General features: G+C 42.7%; 2 protein-coding genes across 4 annotated transcripts; one reads left to right on the forward strand and one right to left on the reverse strand.

Annotated features, from left to right (window-relative positions):
• Nucleotides 1–348: 348 nt before the first annotated feature.
• Nucleotides 349–7,367, forward strand: prmt1 (protein arginine methyltransferase 1). Of its 2 annotated transcripts, none has more exons than XM_053619438.1 (10): nt 349–478; nt 1,410–1,505; nt 1,595–1,750; nt 2,152–2,215; nt 2,358–2,500; nt 3,293–3,380; nt 3,486–3,601; nt 3,685–3,835; nt 5,694–5,815; nt 6,121–7,367. In XM_053619438.1, the coding sequence occupies exons 1-10, from the start codon at nt 407–409 to the stop codon at nt 6,202–6,204; spliced, it is 1,092 nt and encodes a 363-aa protein (XP_053475413.1). In that variant the 5' UTR covers nt 349–406; the 3' UTR covers nt 6,205–7,367. The 2 variants fall into 2 exon arrangements, with proteins under 2 accessions (XP_053475413.1, XP_053475405.1); XM_053619430.1 differs by having other exon boundaries at nt 371–517.
• A 3,672-nt stretch (nt 7,368–11,039) lies between these two features.
• On the reverse strand, nt 11,040–14,933 carry prl (prolactin). 2 transcript variants are annotated; one of them, XM_053619459.1, is made up of 5 exons: nt 14,543–14,933; nt 13,818–13,933; nt 12,907–13,011; nt 12,601–12,783; nt 11,040–11,752 (listed from the first exon to the last, which is right to left on the reverse strand). In XM_053619459.1, the coding sequence occupies exons 1-5, from the start codon at nt 14,580–14,582 to the stop codon at nt 11,564–11,566; spliced, it is 633 nt and encodes a 210-aa protein (XP_053475434.1). In that variant the 5' UTR covers nt 14,583–14,933; the 3' UTR covers nt 11,040–11,563. The 2 variants fall into 2 exon arrangements, with proteins under 2 accessions (XP_053475434.1, XP_053475426.1); XM_053619451.1 differs by having other exon boundaries at nt 11,042–11,752; nt 13,818–13,939.
• Nucleotides 14,934–16,959: the final 2,026 nt, after the last annotated feature.

A 16,959-nucleotide genomic window follows, 5' to 3' on the forward strand; every position in this document is an offset into this window, starting at 1 on the left:
TGTATTTTAATATTTCTTAATTTGTAATATAAGGAAGAATCTTGCTGAGATGTAGGTGAGATTTTCAGCAGGTTTCATTCTGATGTGAGTACAGAAGAAATATAAAGACTTTTGTGATGTCTTTAAGCGACATACTGCATTAACTTACATTAAATTGTATTATTTTACACTTCATGGGCAATAGGAGTAAAAATCATATTCAAAAAACGCAAAATATGACAGAAAGAGGACACGATCAGTGACGCTCACATTCCAACCCAGCCTCAAGGGAAATCAATACTCTCCCGTTCAACCAATCAGGAGTCGAGTTAATAGAAAAGGGGCGGGATAATGGAGGTGGAGCCACAACGCGACGGACCAATCAGAGAGCAGCTGTGCAGAGGCGGGAGGAAGAGGAGACGGGTTTATGTTGTGTAGCAGCGCTGAGGCACTCAAATCATTCATCAGCGAAATGGCGGAGACCGCGGACACGATGGAGGTGAGCTGCGGCTACACAAAGAGCGGCCCGGTCAAACTGGTACGCGAGGGAAAGAATTACCTGTTGTGTTTAGGCTCGTGTTTCGCTTCAGATTTCCGTTAATAGGCTCGCTCTCACGCGCTTTTTAACCTACGCGCTAATTGTGTGCTGCGCATCATCCATTTTAAACAGCTAGCGCTAGTTTACCTAAGACTCTCCGCTAACTGCTAACGGTACAATGTTTTAGCGTGGCGGTATTCACTAAGAGTAAAGCGTTTCCTTTTACAAGGTTCGTTTGGACATTTCGATAAGGTTTAAACTTCTGTATGGTCCGCGGTTAAATTTCTCGCTGAATCACACTAGCTAGGTAGCTAGCTAACAGAATAATTAGCTCGTGCACACACCGCATGGGATTAGTTCCTTTGTAGACTACCCGTGTTACGGAAAATCCCGCCCCTTTGCGACGATTGGCTAGTCGCTTGGACTCTCGATAGTGTAATTGGCTTGGCCGGAAGTTATCCACGCGGCGGGCTGATCTAGCAGCCTATCATAACGCGTTTTGAGGCGGGATTTGTCCGAGAACGGGTGCGAATAAAAAGTATAAAACGCATGTGATTTTATTTTTTTGCTAGTTAGCTTTAGTGATTCTAATCACAGTCTGTGTAGTTAAAATGTGCGCGTGAGAGTGAATACTATTCCGTCGCTTTAAAGCTGTAAGGTGGTTATCTGGTAGCTCCACGTTGTTAGCATGGTTGCTTTGCTAATAGCTAGTCTGAGGCTAGAGCTGCTCACATGGCACACAGCCGGAGGATGGAGAGAGGGAGGGAGGGAAAGAGAGGTTCTTTGAAGTTGTTCGCTTTAATGGATATTTATTGTTCCTTCATTAAGTGCTATATCATTAATCTGGGTTATTAGTGTTTTGTGTTAATGAGTTCCTGTCCTTGCCCTGGAGGTGTCGCAGGGAGAGAGCTCAGAGAAGCCTGCTGCTGAGGACATGACGTCCAAGGACTACTACTTCGACTCCTACGCCCACTTCGGCATCCATGAGGTCAGATCATGAGGTCCAGTCTGGATCGTTCATGTATAATCTCTCAGCATGTTCTTCTGTCTCACTCCTTGCTTTCTGTCTGTCTGTAGGAGATGCTGAAGGATGAAGTCCGCACACTCACCTACAGAAACTCCATGTTCCACAACAAGCACCTGTTCAAGGACAAGGTGGTGCTGGATGTGGGCAGCGGCACTGGCATCCTGTGTATGTTTGCAGCCAAGGCGGGGGCCAAGAAAGTCATTGGTGTGAGTGTGTCTCTCTCTCTCTCTCTCTCTCTCTCTCTCTCTCTCTCTCTCTCACATGTGTGCACACATACGTTCACGCTCTCTGTCTCACTCTCACAACCCCATCAGATTTAGGACACCTTTCGGTAGAATTGCTTGAGTGAGTGTGGCCTAATATTCTGAGTGAGCTTGATTGACAGCACTGTCATACTCTGCCTCACTCATTGAGGATCAGCATTGTTTGGTCATGTGACTGCAGAAGCTCTACCTTCCCCATGCCACACCTACTCCAGATAGCTCAGATTTGGAATTGTGTAACAGTCGTGAAATCTTTAATAGTGATGAGGAGACTGGCAGAACCTCGTTACAGAACCGGGACGGTGTTTGAGGTCCGGAGTGTAAACTCTGTGTTGATTTTGTAGATTGAGTGCAGCAGCATATCTGACTACGCGGTGAAGATCGTCAAGGCCAACAAGCTGGATCACAGTAAGCATACTCTCCTTACTGCTACACACAAACACACACACACTGTACTTCTCGGTGTGAATAAACTGCATGTATGTACGTATCTGCTGTATGAGTAAATCAGAGTATCCACCTTCTGTGCCGTCACTTCCTGTTCTTCCAGTTGTGACCATTATAAAGGGTAAGGTGGAGGAGGTGGAGCTGCCAGTGGACCGTGTGGACATCATCATCTCTGAGTGGATGGGTTACTGTCTGTTCTACGAGTCCATGCTCAACACCGTCATCTACGCCCGAGACAAGTGGCTGGTGAGGATCAGAGATCTCGCGTCTCTCTCCCTGATTAACACATGCCAGAATATTAACCTTTTCTCCTAGTGTAAAAAAGTACAAGGTGGAAATCTCCTCCAAACTAGCGGAGATCTTTAATGTAATTCAGAACTAGGTGTACTACACAAATATGTACAATAAATGATGTATCGTGCCAAACACCTTAGCTTTAAAAAATTATATATCTATCTATAACTGTCAGTAACAGCATGCAGCACTAAACTGTAAATCTCATACATCTCAAGAATATTACTATAGTAATGTTTGTAGTTTTGTTCATAAACATTAAATATTTTTGACTTGAATGTTAATTAGATTATAAAACGCTTCTCGTTTCAGGAATATATGATCAGTTTTTCACTTTCGTGACGAAGAGATGTTCAGACAAAGAGAAATTCACATGACGTGGAAATATATTATCTAAACAGTCTGTATGTTTGTTTAATGACTTGGTCCTTAAGGAGTATGCTCTTTTCATACTTTACTGAGGGTATGCAACAACAAAATGCACTCTTTCTTGGGTTCTTTTTCTAATCTGGATCCTTAACGGCATAAGATGGTCCTTCTTGGAAGCTTTTCTCATAAAGGAACTCTGTGTAACAGAGGAACCTCAAAGGGTTCTAGATTTGACTAGGCGTCCTTAAGAGTGTAAAAAAATGACTATTCACACAGATCCGTTTGTTTTTGATTATTACTAAGGTGTGTGTGTGTGTCTGGGAGGCTGGTATGTAAATGTTGGTTTATTATAATGTTCATGTGCTCTTGTTTCAGAAACCTGATGGACTGATTTTCCCTGACAGAGCCACGCTGTACATCACCGCTATCGAGGACCGTCAGTACAAGGATTATAAAATCCACTGTGAGTGTGTGTGGGGGTACATTCTTCAGGAACGCTGCTGGTGTGTGTCTGTGTTTTCTCCCGGTGGTGTCCTGTTAAAGATCTTTTCCTCCGCTGTTCTGTCAGGGTGGGAGAACGTGTATGGCTTTGACATGTCCTGCATTAAGGAGGTGGCCATCAAGGAGCCGCTGGTGGACGTTGTGGACCCCAAACAGCTCGTCTCCAGTTCCTGCCTCATAAAGGTGGAGGAATTATTCACCGTTTACTCACTCCGATTAAAACGGTGTACACAAACATATTCTTAACACGTGTGTGTGTGTTTCAGGAGGTGGACATCTATACGGTGAAGATCGAGGATTTGTCCTTCACCTCGCCCTTCTGCCTGCAGGTGAAGAGGAACGACTACATCCATGCTCTGGTCACCTACTTCAACATCGAGTTCACACGCTGCCATAAGAGAACCGGCTTCTCCACCGGTGCGTCACTGTGGAACCTGTTTACGGTTCTGTTTGTTTTTATGTGCTTTATTGGCCTGACAAACAATTGTACATTTTGCAAGTACAAAGGAAGGGTAGTGTAAACACGAGAAATAAAATAAAACTGAATAAAATACTAATAGATTAAGTAAAAAAATATGAATTTTAATAGTGCAAACAATGTAAGTAATTGTACCAATTAAGGACAATAGACTTACTGTATACAGAATAATTGAAAAAGGATAAAATGAGTAAAATTACAGGATAAAAGTGAATTTACTAGTGAAGGTAAGGAGAATGTAAAATAATTAATGATTATAAAGAAGAGCGATCATCATAATTACAGGAAACAAGGGCGAGGCAGATCACTCACTGTCCCTAATATTGTGGCAGGCTGAGACATTGTGCTGCTAATATACAGCAGTGTTTATCTTCTCCCAGTAGGAGGGGAGTTTCACTGATATTGTCGAATGTTTGTGTTTAATTCTGGGGAAGAATTGTTCTCGGATGTGTGTGTGGTGTTCGTCCTGTTAGGAAGTGCAGTTCTATCTCAGGTGTGTTTGTCACTGACGCATGCACGCGCACAGATAATGTGGTTTTAATGTTTAGGTATATACCTTTTTGTAAGACTAAATATCTTGTGATTTGACTGATTATAAACCGTTTAAAGATCTGATCACAACAGCAGCTCCAGTCTCAGTCTCTCGGACCACCAACAGGTTACGAAAACTGAGGAAGCCTCATAGCAGACCACTGATCCATAACATCCTGACTCAAACAGTCTGTTACACTGTCGACGGTCCAAACGATCCAATCCTGTAAATATATTTAGTCCATAACACATTAGATCAGTAAATTCCCACACACTGCTGCTGCGTCATCCCAAATGATCATGCCTAATCTTTCACCTGTCCTCCGTTATAACTTCGGTTCCATTGTAAATATTCCTGGTCTCTTGACTTCAAAATGGCTGCTGCACTCTGACCTTTTTGATTGATACTTCATTTGAACCATTAGGAGCGTCCATGTCCTGTCCACAGCCCTCGATAGCCAGTGAGAGTCCGTGCTGAAGGGAAGTGCCTTCCCCTTTCCGTGGTGAAAAGCTGGATCCTGTTGCAGCAGATTGTGGAGGACTGGAGCAGTGTATAGCCAATAAAACTCTCAACACTTCAGTTTAAAACTCCGTGTGTAAAGCTGCGTAACCAGTGCTAGTGGTTTGAGTGTAAAAGCTTAGAAGGTGAATTATGGCGAAACGGATAAGGAAAACACTAATAAAATATAAAAACTGTACTAAATCAATAACTATATTCAGACATGAATAAGTTTGCTGGATGTGATATGATGGCTCTTCGGGTCACCTTTCATTAGTGTCCAAAATTATGAGGAAAAATCAAGAGTAGTAGCTTTTTGGTACGTGTACATGGTTACCCAAGGGTCCTTTGGAGTCTCCAAAAGGTGATTTTGGTAAAACGCATGGACGTATCCTTAGATAAAGATTTGGTATGATCAAACTTGGACTAGATAAGGCTTCAGGCTGTAGGCACGCGTGCGTGCGCACACACACACACACACACACACACACACACACACATTGAGGTGGAAAAATCTCTTCTGTTTCAGTGTGTTCAGACTTTCATTACTCAATACCAGGAGCACTTACAGTGACTGAGTTCTGAGGGGAAAACCACCTTTCAAGAGACACCAGAACTGGGTCATGCATGTTCTTTAAGAATTTAAAAGAATTTTGTATTGGGTATTCCTTGGTTAGGGGATTTAGGCTAACTGTACAGGAACTTTGAGGTTAACCTGTAAGCTTTATTTTTTTCTTTAAAAAAAATACATTCTTGGTTCTTCTCAGGTCCAGAGTCTCCGTACACCCACTGGAAGCAGACTGTCTTTTATCTGGATGATTATCTGACTGTGAAGACGGGAGAGGAGATCTTTGGCACCATCAGCATGAAACCCAACATCAAGAACAATGTAAGGCCTTGGCGTTACTGTCCCTGAGTTTTTATTCCTTTTATACCGCACCGATTTACCAACTATTAACTTTCTATTTCTATTTGAGAGCATAATTTTTTTTATAGCATTTAATTTTAACGTTGTGGAACACCAGTGAACTCGATTCCTGTTCTCACTTACGCCAAGCTATAAGCTCCAAAAAAAAATAGCTGTTGCTATAGAAACGCTAACCTATCAGAACAAGCACATTAATGATGGATACAGCTGTGATGTGCAGCTGTGCTGCTGTTATAGAGAATTAATCAACACCTTCTGTTTTACAGAGAGATCTGGACTTCACCGTAGATATCGACTTCAAGGGTCAGCTCTGTGAGATGTCCAAGACCTCGGAGTACAGGATGCGCTAAAACTCCTCTGTGTGTGTGTGTGTGTGTGTGTGTGTGTGTGTGTGTGTGGGGAGGGGTTGTCTGAGGGAGATCAGTGCATGTTCAGTGTGTGTGTGTCCTTGTTCCTTTTAGAGTGTGCTCTTGAGCTGATCACCGAAGGACTTTTATACGCTTACACATGGACACTTTTGAGTTTCTATACAATGACGACGCAGCGGCGTTTTTATTGTGCAATATTCACACAGGAATTTTTTTTTTTTGTCCTGTACTGAATTTTTTTCAGCAAGGATATAGATATATACGCGTACACACACACACGGAGGAACATGCACTGGTTCCCTCTTGCCTGTACATAGTGTTCATGTTCAGCCACTTTAACCTGTTGTGCAGTCATGGATCATGTTGTCATGGCAACGCACCTGTCCCGTTTTGATTTCTAGCATTTAGTCGGGTAAGATGAGCCTCCTGTGACGGTTTGGTTGCTCCTCTCCATCAGCGCGTCTCTGCATGTTTGGGGAAAACGCAAGTCGGTCATTGGTGTATTTTTGAAATTCCTTTTACTAATCCACCCTTTTCTGTGTTTAAAAATTATGATGAATTGAGGCTGCTGTTCGGAGCCTGAGCCGGGCTCTGTGATTGGCTGAACGTGAAGGCGTACCTGCAGTCCTGTTCTCACGCTGCGTTGTCAGTGTGGACACTAGAGGGCGCTCTGATAACCAACGGTTCACTCTGGTTTTATTTTCCATTAAAGCTCTCGTGGTCGGTTTTTAAAACTAATTTTGTTTCGTGGGGGGAGGGGTGCAGATTTCAGACTGATCGTCTTTTAGTCGTTTCGCTGTTACGAACCGGACTCCGACCACCAGTGGCACCGAGCTGTGTTCTGACACGGATCCACGGCGAGAGAACGTCAGGCGCTGACCCGTTTAGAAAGCCGGTGTCCATCCCCTGAATCAGTGTTAGAGAAACGTAACGCACTAAACTGGGCTCGGCGTCTGCTACACGTCTCCTTTAGTTTTAATATCCGTCATTATCACAGGTGTAAAAGAAGAAAAGTTCTCCGCGTAGAGGATCAGTTCGTATTCATCACTGCTCTGGGCTACAGCTGGCTAAAACTCTCTCCATTAGAAGTACATTCTTTTCTTTTTTTAATAAAACAATAAAATTGGGAGAAAAATCTTGTCTCATTGCTGTGTGGCTCAAAAGTTTTTATAGAAAACTCGCATCAACCTCTTTAGCGAGTGTCCCGCGCTGTGGGATGTACACCTGAACTGAAACTCTGGGGGAATGTTTGAGCTTCCGGAAGCGTACAGGTTCTACACTTAATTTATCCTTATTTTACATTTTACACTTCTATTCCACAGGGTGTGTGTGAGGGGGTGCTTTTTATTACTATTATTAGCTTTATTTCTGTACAGAGGAAGGAAAGAAATCAGATTTAGAGATGCTGTCGCTGCAGGAGTCTGGTATAAACACCACCGCTGTAGAAATGCGGAGTATTAAACTCCGATTCAGTTAGAGGGTTAATAAGCTGCACAGAGTCTAGAACTGAAGGTTCTCACTTCCACGTGTGGAGAAGTGGAAATGAAAAACACGTGACGTTAAAGTGAAAGCCAAGGAGCACGTGATCAAGTGTTAACTCTGTGAGTGTGTGTGAGAGAAATGTTCTGTATGTGAGTGTAATAAAGACGGCAAAATGAAAATGCAGAAACCAATCAAAGCTACTTTACATGCCTGAACAGTTTGATTATTTTATGCTTCTTCATCTTGCTGTCCTTATTATGTGAGCGAGAGAGAGAGTGTGTGTGTGTGTGTGTGAGAGAGAGAGAGAAAAAGAGAGTGAGTGTGTGTGTGTGTGAGAGAACACTCAGGTCCCGTGTTCTGTGTTTGGAATAGAAATTAGAAATGGAGAATATAAACTGGAACGAATGTTTTGATCATTTTAGAATTAATGGATTAGATCACTAACAGCTCAATTCATGAGGATTATTTATTTCGTTTTTATTCTCTGGTAACGTTTCTTTTATTTATTTATGCAGATTAATATTATAGTTATACGGGCGTGTTGAAGCTCTCCTCCACACCTCGGTGTTTTCTTCTTTATTTGTCGACGCGGGTGTAAAGTTTACTAAAAGCAGAAGTTTGACCCGTTTACTTTGCTCTTCTGAAGCGTTTAACTCGAGTAAACGTTATTTGATGATGGTCCTTGGTGCCATGGAAACCTTAATCAACAGTATACGTGGTTCAATTTACTCTGTGGAAATGATCATCAGTTTGTTAGTAAATCACGTGACGTCGCTTTCCTGTAGAAACACGGGCGTGAGATTTACATGGCACTGAAAGCGGAGAACATGGGCGTTGAATCTGCGAGGTTTGTTAGACTCGGAGAGAGTTCGACAAGCAAAGGATCCTCACAGTTTTCTAAACCACACACACACACACACTCGAGCTGAAATGTTCTACCCGGTGTTCCTTGTAATGGTGATTATTTAAGTGATGCAGTAGGACGTCCTCTTGATGTTCCTCCTCAGCCATTCTTCTTTCTCCCCCATGGTCTTCAGTTCCTGCTCGCGCAGCTCGCTCGTCTTCTGCGTGTTCTCTCCCAGCATGTGGTCTCACTCCTGCTCCAGCTTCTCCCTCTCCTCCTCCATGCACTGTTTGTGCTGTGACTCGCTCATCTTCAGCTCCTCTTCCTCCATCTGAAGCTGATGCATCTTCCACTCCACCTGAATCTTCTTTTGGTGCTCTGCGTATTCCAGCTCACGTTCCTGCTGTTCCTCTGCTAACGCTTTAGCGTAGGCCATTTCTAACATCTGCTGCTCTTCTTCTGCGGCCCTCCTCCTCTCTTCTTACTGCACCAGCTCCATTAATAGGTCTTCCAAAGCGGTGAGGTTTCCACGCGGATCCGTTTGAGCTCGCTCTCCAGCAGCTGGCCCGTCAGCTCGGACTCTTGCATCTTCTGCCACTGTTGCTCCTGCTTCACGAGGGCTATCTTCCACTGAAACTCGGCCTCCTTCATTTGCATCTCTCTCTCTCCATGCTCCTGATTTGGTTCTGGATCTTGGCTTCTTTCGTCTTGTACATGTCCAGCAGCTGGTACGTGGTGTTGGTGTAGCAATTTCCGCCGTTCCCTCGCACCATGTCCTGAATCTTCATCAGAAACATGTTCACTCGGTTGCAGTTCTGCTCCCTGTTGGTGAGCATGTGGTATCTTCTCCCGCACTTGTCTGTCAGGTTCTTGAGCTCGGCCTTGGCATCGGCCAGGTATCGATGCCTTTGTCCTCCAGATCATCTCCTTTCGTGAACATGGTCATCATGTATCTAGTGGCTCCTTCTCCAAACAGTTAATGGATCATTTGGACAGCTTTGGAGTCCTCCTCGGTGACGCAACCGAGCAGCACCACCAGCAGGAACACGTGAGGTCCAGGACAGGACATGTCGATGCACTGGATTGTTTCCTGGACAATTTCGACCTTGGAGAGATATGTGTCGCACCATCCTGGAGTGTCCACCACCACCAGGTTACAGCCATGAAGGGCAGTGGTGGCCATCTTATAGGCTTTCGTCACCGACGGGGAACTGGCCTCTTTGTGGAAAACCTCTTTGTTGAGGATGGTGTTTCCTGTCGCTCTTTTCCCCACGCTGCTTTTTCCAACAAGGACGATCCGCAGATCCGCGCTCTGATCTTTTGCAGGTCGCAAAATTAAGAAAAATAAAAACGGAAAGAAAAAGAAAAGCAGTGGGTTGTGTGCTTTGTGTAAAATCCATCATGCTCCAGTTACTTGCTTCACTTTCTGATTGATTTACTCCACTACGTCCGAGCGAAGCCAGTAGAAAGTCTCATTCTTACCCCTGTTCTGTATCTGCTGTAGGTTGCTCTGGATAAGAGCGTGTGTTCCTGTCCTGAAGTTAATAACACACGAGAAACGCACCCACTTACCGAGAAACTGCAAAGAAGCGTAAACTCCTAGAACTTACAGTTACAGCTTAACCTCCTACACAGCGCTGACACTGGAGACTCCTTCCATACGTTACATAAACCTCTCCTTACAGAAAACTTCACCAGATCAACAAATTATTTGACTCCATTTTTGCAGCTTCGTGTCAGTCAGAGCTGCTGCTATAGAAAGCGATTCAGGATCATTATTTCTGCTTTACAGAGATGCTGTAATCAAATCATCTGTTATTTAAACTAGCAGATCTTCACCTACCCATCATCACTGCTTTCTCCATGAGGTGTGTGTGTGTGTGTGTGTGTGTGTGTGTGTGGTTTAAGAGCTTCAGTGTGTTTAGGGGGACAAAAGTTTTCAAAGCAATTTAGGGACCTCCTCCTCGACTCCGCCCTTGGTCATGAGTCACGCTTAAGTTCCAGCAGTTTAAAGCGCACTGTACTGAAGTGTTCACTGTGCAGAGTTACACACACACACACACACACACACACACAATTAGGTCTAAAATATCGACAAAATTGTCCAGTTTTAAAAAATACCGTGTAAAAGCAGGGTATTAACTGTGATAGAAGAGTTTTGTTGTGGTCTAAATCAGAACTCTTCTGTATTAAAGGATGAACATCGAGCCGGTATCAACCTCAGCAACGTGACTGCGTTTACACACACACACACACACACACACACTCACACACACTGATGAGATCACATGGCCGTGCGTTTATCTTCTAAATTATGACCTTTCAGTGTCATGTCCATGAAAGAAGTCAGAATTTCATTATAAAATAAATCTTCATTCACTCTTGACGTTCAGATGTGAATTATAAACATTAATATGCAAATCTTTCTGGGCGGAGTTTAATTTTAAACGACCCCGTCCATTTAAAACCCCATATTAAACCCCGAGTGTGATGTAATAACTCAGAAGTGATTCAGAACTTTTTCAGGATGCGTGATATCGATTTATTGTCATTTTTGGTTGAGCAGTTTTGTAAAGATGAGGAAAAGGAAAAGTAATTAAGATCCTAAATCAGTATTTCTATAAACACGATAAAGTGCAGAAGGTTCCTCCCAGCCATACGCATGTTAAAAGAGTGATCTGAAGGTTTGAGTCGGCTCATCAGTTATTTGATATTAAACGTGATTACGTTACACGAGACGCTACACAGATCAGTGCACCAGCTGCGTCGCCAGTTTCCTGGTTTAATTCGATGATAAAGCACAGCTCTGTCCTGCTCTCTCGTTTATTTACTCAAGTATGAAGGCTAAATTACTGCGACAGGGACACACACGAATCTGACCACGTGTGAAACGTGTGAGACGTGCGACCCTTTTTAAAGAAACGTTCAGCATCACTCTTTTAAATCGTACGAGAATAAAACCGTTCTTGATGAATTCAGAGAAGTTCAGAGGAGAAACGTCAGAAGGACAGAACTTCAGCACATCTCCGGCAGCATCTTAGCAGCTCTGCATCGCAGCACTTTGAGGAAACTGTCGATTTTGTGCGAGTCCCTGCGGAAGCACGACAACAGGAAGTGGAAGTTGACCAGGCGAGAGATGTTGTCCTGTCCCAGGTCGTTACTGTTGAACGGGAGAGAGGACAGGGACTCGGGGGACGAGCCCATCTGCAAAATAAACCAGTGAGTGGGTGTTATTTGGTAGGAAAGTTTGATCAGGGAAGACAGCAGGAGGTTCGCTGAGAAGTGTTAGAACCTGTGAAGTTCTTTGGAGGAATGAAATTCAACACTACAGTCATTTTAACACTGATGAATATTGTGCGTTTCACAACGGAGAATTCACAGGAGGAAATGTTTAAGATTCATCTAAACTATTTTAAAAATCTAAATAGTTTGCAAATTGATCACACTCATCAGCCCGAGACCTCCATCTGCACTGTGAAGCGCGGTGGTGGCAGCATGGTGGTACATTCACAGTTTCCCTCAGATTCTTGGTTGTCTCTGACTAATCCCCTCTTTACTCGCTCACTGACATTAGGTGTATGTTCTCCTTGAGTCGCAGTTGTGTCGCATTCCTTACATTGTATTAATAATGAATTTAATGCTCCTATGTGGGATGTTCCAAATTTCGGATATTTCTTTATAACCAAACCCTGATCGATACTTTTCCAGGACTTTGTCCCAGAGGTTTTGAGCGTTCTTTGTCTCATCTTCATGATGCTGTGTGTTTCGGTTCTCTAACACACTCTGGATTCTTCCAGGAACAGGAGTATGTGTATTCAGATCATGTGACACTTTAATTGCACACTAATTGACTGATTTAGGGGGTTCACACCAGTGGGGGTGATTACTTATCCAATCACAACTTATATGTTTTTTTATATATAAAGAATAGATGTTTGGGGGCGGGGGGTGAATTCTTATGCACCGTACACAGCATTCACTTTGACTTCAATGTTAAAAGCATCAGTAAAGGAGATTTTAAACACACGCTGCACTCTCCGTGCCACGTGTACCTTGCGGCCGAGGCGCTCGAGGCCGGCCCCCAGGCTGTTGGTGTGGTCCTGCAGCTCTCTGGTCTTGGTGTTGATGGAGTTGCGCTCAGGGTGGGGCAGACTGGTGGCCTCAGACGACAGCAGAGCGAGAGGATCTGACCAGGCCATGAGCAGAGAGCGAACCAGAGACAGGAGCTCGTTCTCCTGCAGCACACAGAGGAGCAGAGGAACGTCAGTCAAGGACAGAAGAACATCTCTTACGCCCTCTAGTGGCCAGCTGCAGTGTGATTTATTTATGTTTCACAGAACTCAGGAGTCGACTCTTACCGGTACGCTGAGGGCCTGATCTTTATCGTTGGGGATCTGCAGGGACGAGGTGTGGCACATGGACGGCCTCATGAGCTTTCCTCCTACTGAGGAGAAATGAGAGTCCTGCAGAGGAACAGCAGGAAATGAAGATGGAGAAACGCAGGAGAAATTCAGAAAGATGTTCATACTATCATCTATCTGACTCACGTCAACCTCACGTCTACTCTCCACCTGCTTCCTCATTCACAACACACCTTCATCTAATCCTCTCACACACACTATCCTGTCCACAGCTCCATGATGCTCTTCACAATGCTCCTCCTTCATCATGCTGGAAAAAAATCGTCAACATTTTCCTAAACAGCGCAGAGAGAACGGAAACGTGATCCGGGTTCCAAATTTATTGTCAAGTATGACCCGTATAAAATCCATCATCTTCAGGTTAGACGGAATCCCAGACAACTTCCTGTCCAGTCTACATGCTCACTACATAGTGCACTATGGCTACTTCTCATGTGCGTCTCCTCGCCACGTCTCGCGCTTTTATTGTTGTATTATAATAACATCTCAAACTTTACACTCCATTTCACTCTATTTTCATGAAGTGCAAAGTATTGGCACCCTGGCTTCATCGCTGCCATTAAAACAAACTAACAGGGTCGTAATTCAGCATCATGTAATCTACAGGATCGTTCACTGTTCATTTCATTGTTCAAAGAAAAAGGACTGGTCCATCATTAGTCTCCGCCCCACACCCTCCAGAGAAACTCCGCCTACTTTCACAAGTACTGTTCACAAGTAGGAATGTAAACAGAGGCAGGAAATGGACTGGGGTACAGATAGTTCTATCTTCAGGTTAAAAATTGTACACTATTGCATTGTCTAGTAGGCAAACACACACACACACACACACACACACACTGACTGACCAGGTCGTTGGTGAGGGAGGTGCTGAGCGAGTGCATTTTGTCGGAGAGTTGTGACGCTCGGTCCAGGAGGTCGTTCAGATTGACTCCCTCAGTGAAGACGAGGACACACGCCAACACTGTCACTGAGACACACACACAGTAATGAGGTTCATTAAAGGTGCGCTCTGTAATATTCAAACAGCTTCCTTAAAATACACCTCAAACTGTCTTCGCAACACTGATACACAGAGAGATTCAAGCTTCTGCTTAAAAATGTTCAGGGTCTGAAATGAGTTTTTTTCCTCCCCCTCTTTAGAAGACAATATTTTCGAGGAACATAAAGTTTCAGTATAAAATCTAAAAGAAATGTGGTGGAAAATTTGACATGAATTTTTTTTTAAAAGGACAGAAAAACTCTTTTTTTCCATAAAAGGCATCACACAGGTCATATGACATTTCAGTGTGTATGAGGCGACAACATATGAATGTTTTTATTGTAACTGCACTTCACACCGCAAACAGTAGAGGGCATTAAATATTACACACTGCTGCTTTAAAAAGACTTCCCCACTCGCACAGTGTTAGCAGGACTGTCTCCGAATCCACCGTGACCCTGACCAGGATAAAGGGCTCACTGAAGAAAGAATGAAAGAAACTGAAGAAGGGAATAAAGAGATATTTACTCTAAACAACAAAGATGGAAGAGGAAAAGACAGAAGAATTAGAGACAATCATTAAACACTGACCTGCCAGGTGCAGTCTGGTGCATTTACAGCATCGAGCCATTCTTCTAGTTCTTCTTCTTCTTCTTCTTCAGTAGTTCAGTAGTTCAGTGGTCCACGCTCTCGGTGATGACTCTGTCTCTCGGGTTGAGTGTCACATCCTCGTCCGTGTCGGTGTTATATACTCTCTGTGCTCTCGTCTCATTAGTGAAGGTAGCGCAGGTTTTTCACTTGGAACTCATTGTCCCCAAACCGGCTTGCTCCTGAATTCCCCAAATGAGAAACATTACTGCCCCGGGGTCCGGAGTGATGAATATGTGCGGGTGCAGGACGCAGGACGAGTCACCACTCCAGACCAATCCAACATCACTCCTTTAAATTCATGAACAGGATCAGTTTAATTACGAGCAGCAGGATGTAAAGGCCAGGCGCTAAAACACTGATCAGATGGCTTACACAAGAGTTCTGAGTGTGTGTGTGTGTGTGTGTGTGTGTGTGTGTGTCTTTGTTTTGTGTCTACTGAATTTGATCTTCTATGTTGGTTAAACTCAGGGAACACCCTTTCCCCCTCACTGACTGTTTTTACCACAAACACACGTGTAACTCAGGCCAGAGCTGATACGGTGCTATTATTAGCTGTGGGTGTGAGTGTGTGTTTGTGTGTGTGTGTGTGTGTGTGTGTGTGTGTGTAGTATTCTGTCAGTGTTTTTTGTAGTGTATCTGCAGTGCCTTAAGGATATGGGTACTAATCCCACCCACCAACCAATCAGAGAGCAGAACAGTATGAGTGACACGATGCGATTGGCTGAGCTCTTGCTGAGGAATTCTATTGTGAGGTGTTCCGGTTCAGACCGGTTGCTGAAGCGGGCGAAGTGATGGACGTCAGGTTAAAGGTGTTTCACACACCGCAGAAACTCCTCTCATATCACCTCACCTCAGTGGCTTTAACAACAAATTCACTTCAAACTTCAAACTTACAGTACACTCGGGTTACTACAACATGTTATTAGCATGTTATAAACACCTACACGCTAATCATGGGGTTTAGTTTATACCGTACATGAGGTCTGTGTGATATTGGCAGTAAATGTGTTGATAATCTGAGTAGCAGGTTTGGAGATCAGGTCCAGGTGAGATGATCCATTCAGCAGGAAACTGAAGAAGAAGAAGAAGAAGAAGAAGAAGAAGAAGAAGAAGAAAAACGGCTCTATTATAGTAGAATATAGCTGCAGTCTGTCCCATTTTTCTTTCCACATTCCTTATATGGTCATTGTTTCTTGTTCTTATTCCTGTTCACACTCACACACACACACACACTCTCACACACACACTCACACACAGAGGGCACACTGTTATAGGAAATAATCCACAGTGAGGTGTGTTACGGTATAAACGTTCCCTCAGCGGTGTCTCCTCTCAGTTGAAGTTAATAAGATAACAATCACAGTGTGTGTGTTAGTGAGAAACAGTAGAGAAGTGTAAACTCTGTCCAGAAGATGTGGAAAAGTTAAAGTTACAGCTTTACCTCTGACTGTTACACAGCGCTGACACTGCAGACTCCTTCCATACACGTTACATTTACGTGAATGAGCCGTTACTATAGAAACGATAACGTATCAGAACAAGTGATTAAATGATCGATACAGCTGTGATGTGCAGCTGCACTGCTGTCAGAGCCGCTGTTATAGAGAATTAATCTGACGAGCAGTCACAGTCCAGCATTATTATTATTTCACTCAGTAGAAATGTGTTTTCCGTTATAATTAGTGATATAACGATGATAATAAAAGCGTAAATACTTTGATGTTTCTCTTTAAAAACTGAATGAAACACGTGACACATTAAAGCTGCAGTAAACAGAGTGAAGTTACAGCAGGCACATAAAATTGATTGTTTTTGTTTAGAATCATTTCTTCATTTCTCTCAGATATTTATAAACAGTGTATTTATAAACAGTGTATTTATAAACAGTATATTTATAAACATTGTATTTATAAACAGTGTATTTATAAACAGTATATTTATAAACATTGTATTTATAAACAGTGTATTTATAAACAGTGTATTTATAAACATTGTATTTATAAACAGTATATTTATAAACAATATATTTATAAACATTGTATTTATAAACAATGTATTTATAAACAGTGTATTTATAAACAGTGTATTTATAAACAGTATATTTATAAACAATATATTTATAAACATTGTATTTATAAACAGTGTATTTATAAACAGTGTATTTATAAACAGTGTATTTATAAACATTGTATTTATAAACATTGTATTTATAAACAATGCATTTATAAACAGTGTATTTATAAACAATATATTTATAAACATTGTATTTATAAACAATGTATTTATAAACAATGTATTTATAAACAATGTATTTATAAACAATATATTTATAAACATTGTATTTATAAACAGTGTAT

Source organism: Ictalurus furcatus, chromosome 2 (genome assembly GCF_023375685.1).
Source record: "Ictalurus furcatus strain D&B chromosome 2, Billie_1.0, whole genome shotgun sequence".
Taxonomy (NCBI): domain Eukaryota; kingdom Metazoa; phylum Chordata; class Actinopteri; order Siluriformes; family Ictaluridae; genus Ictalurus; species Ictalurus furcatus.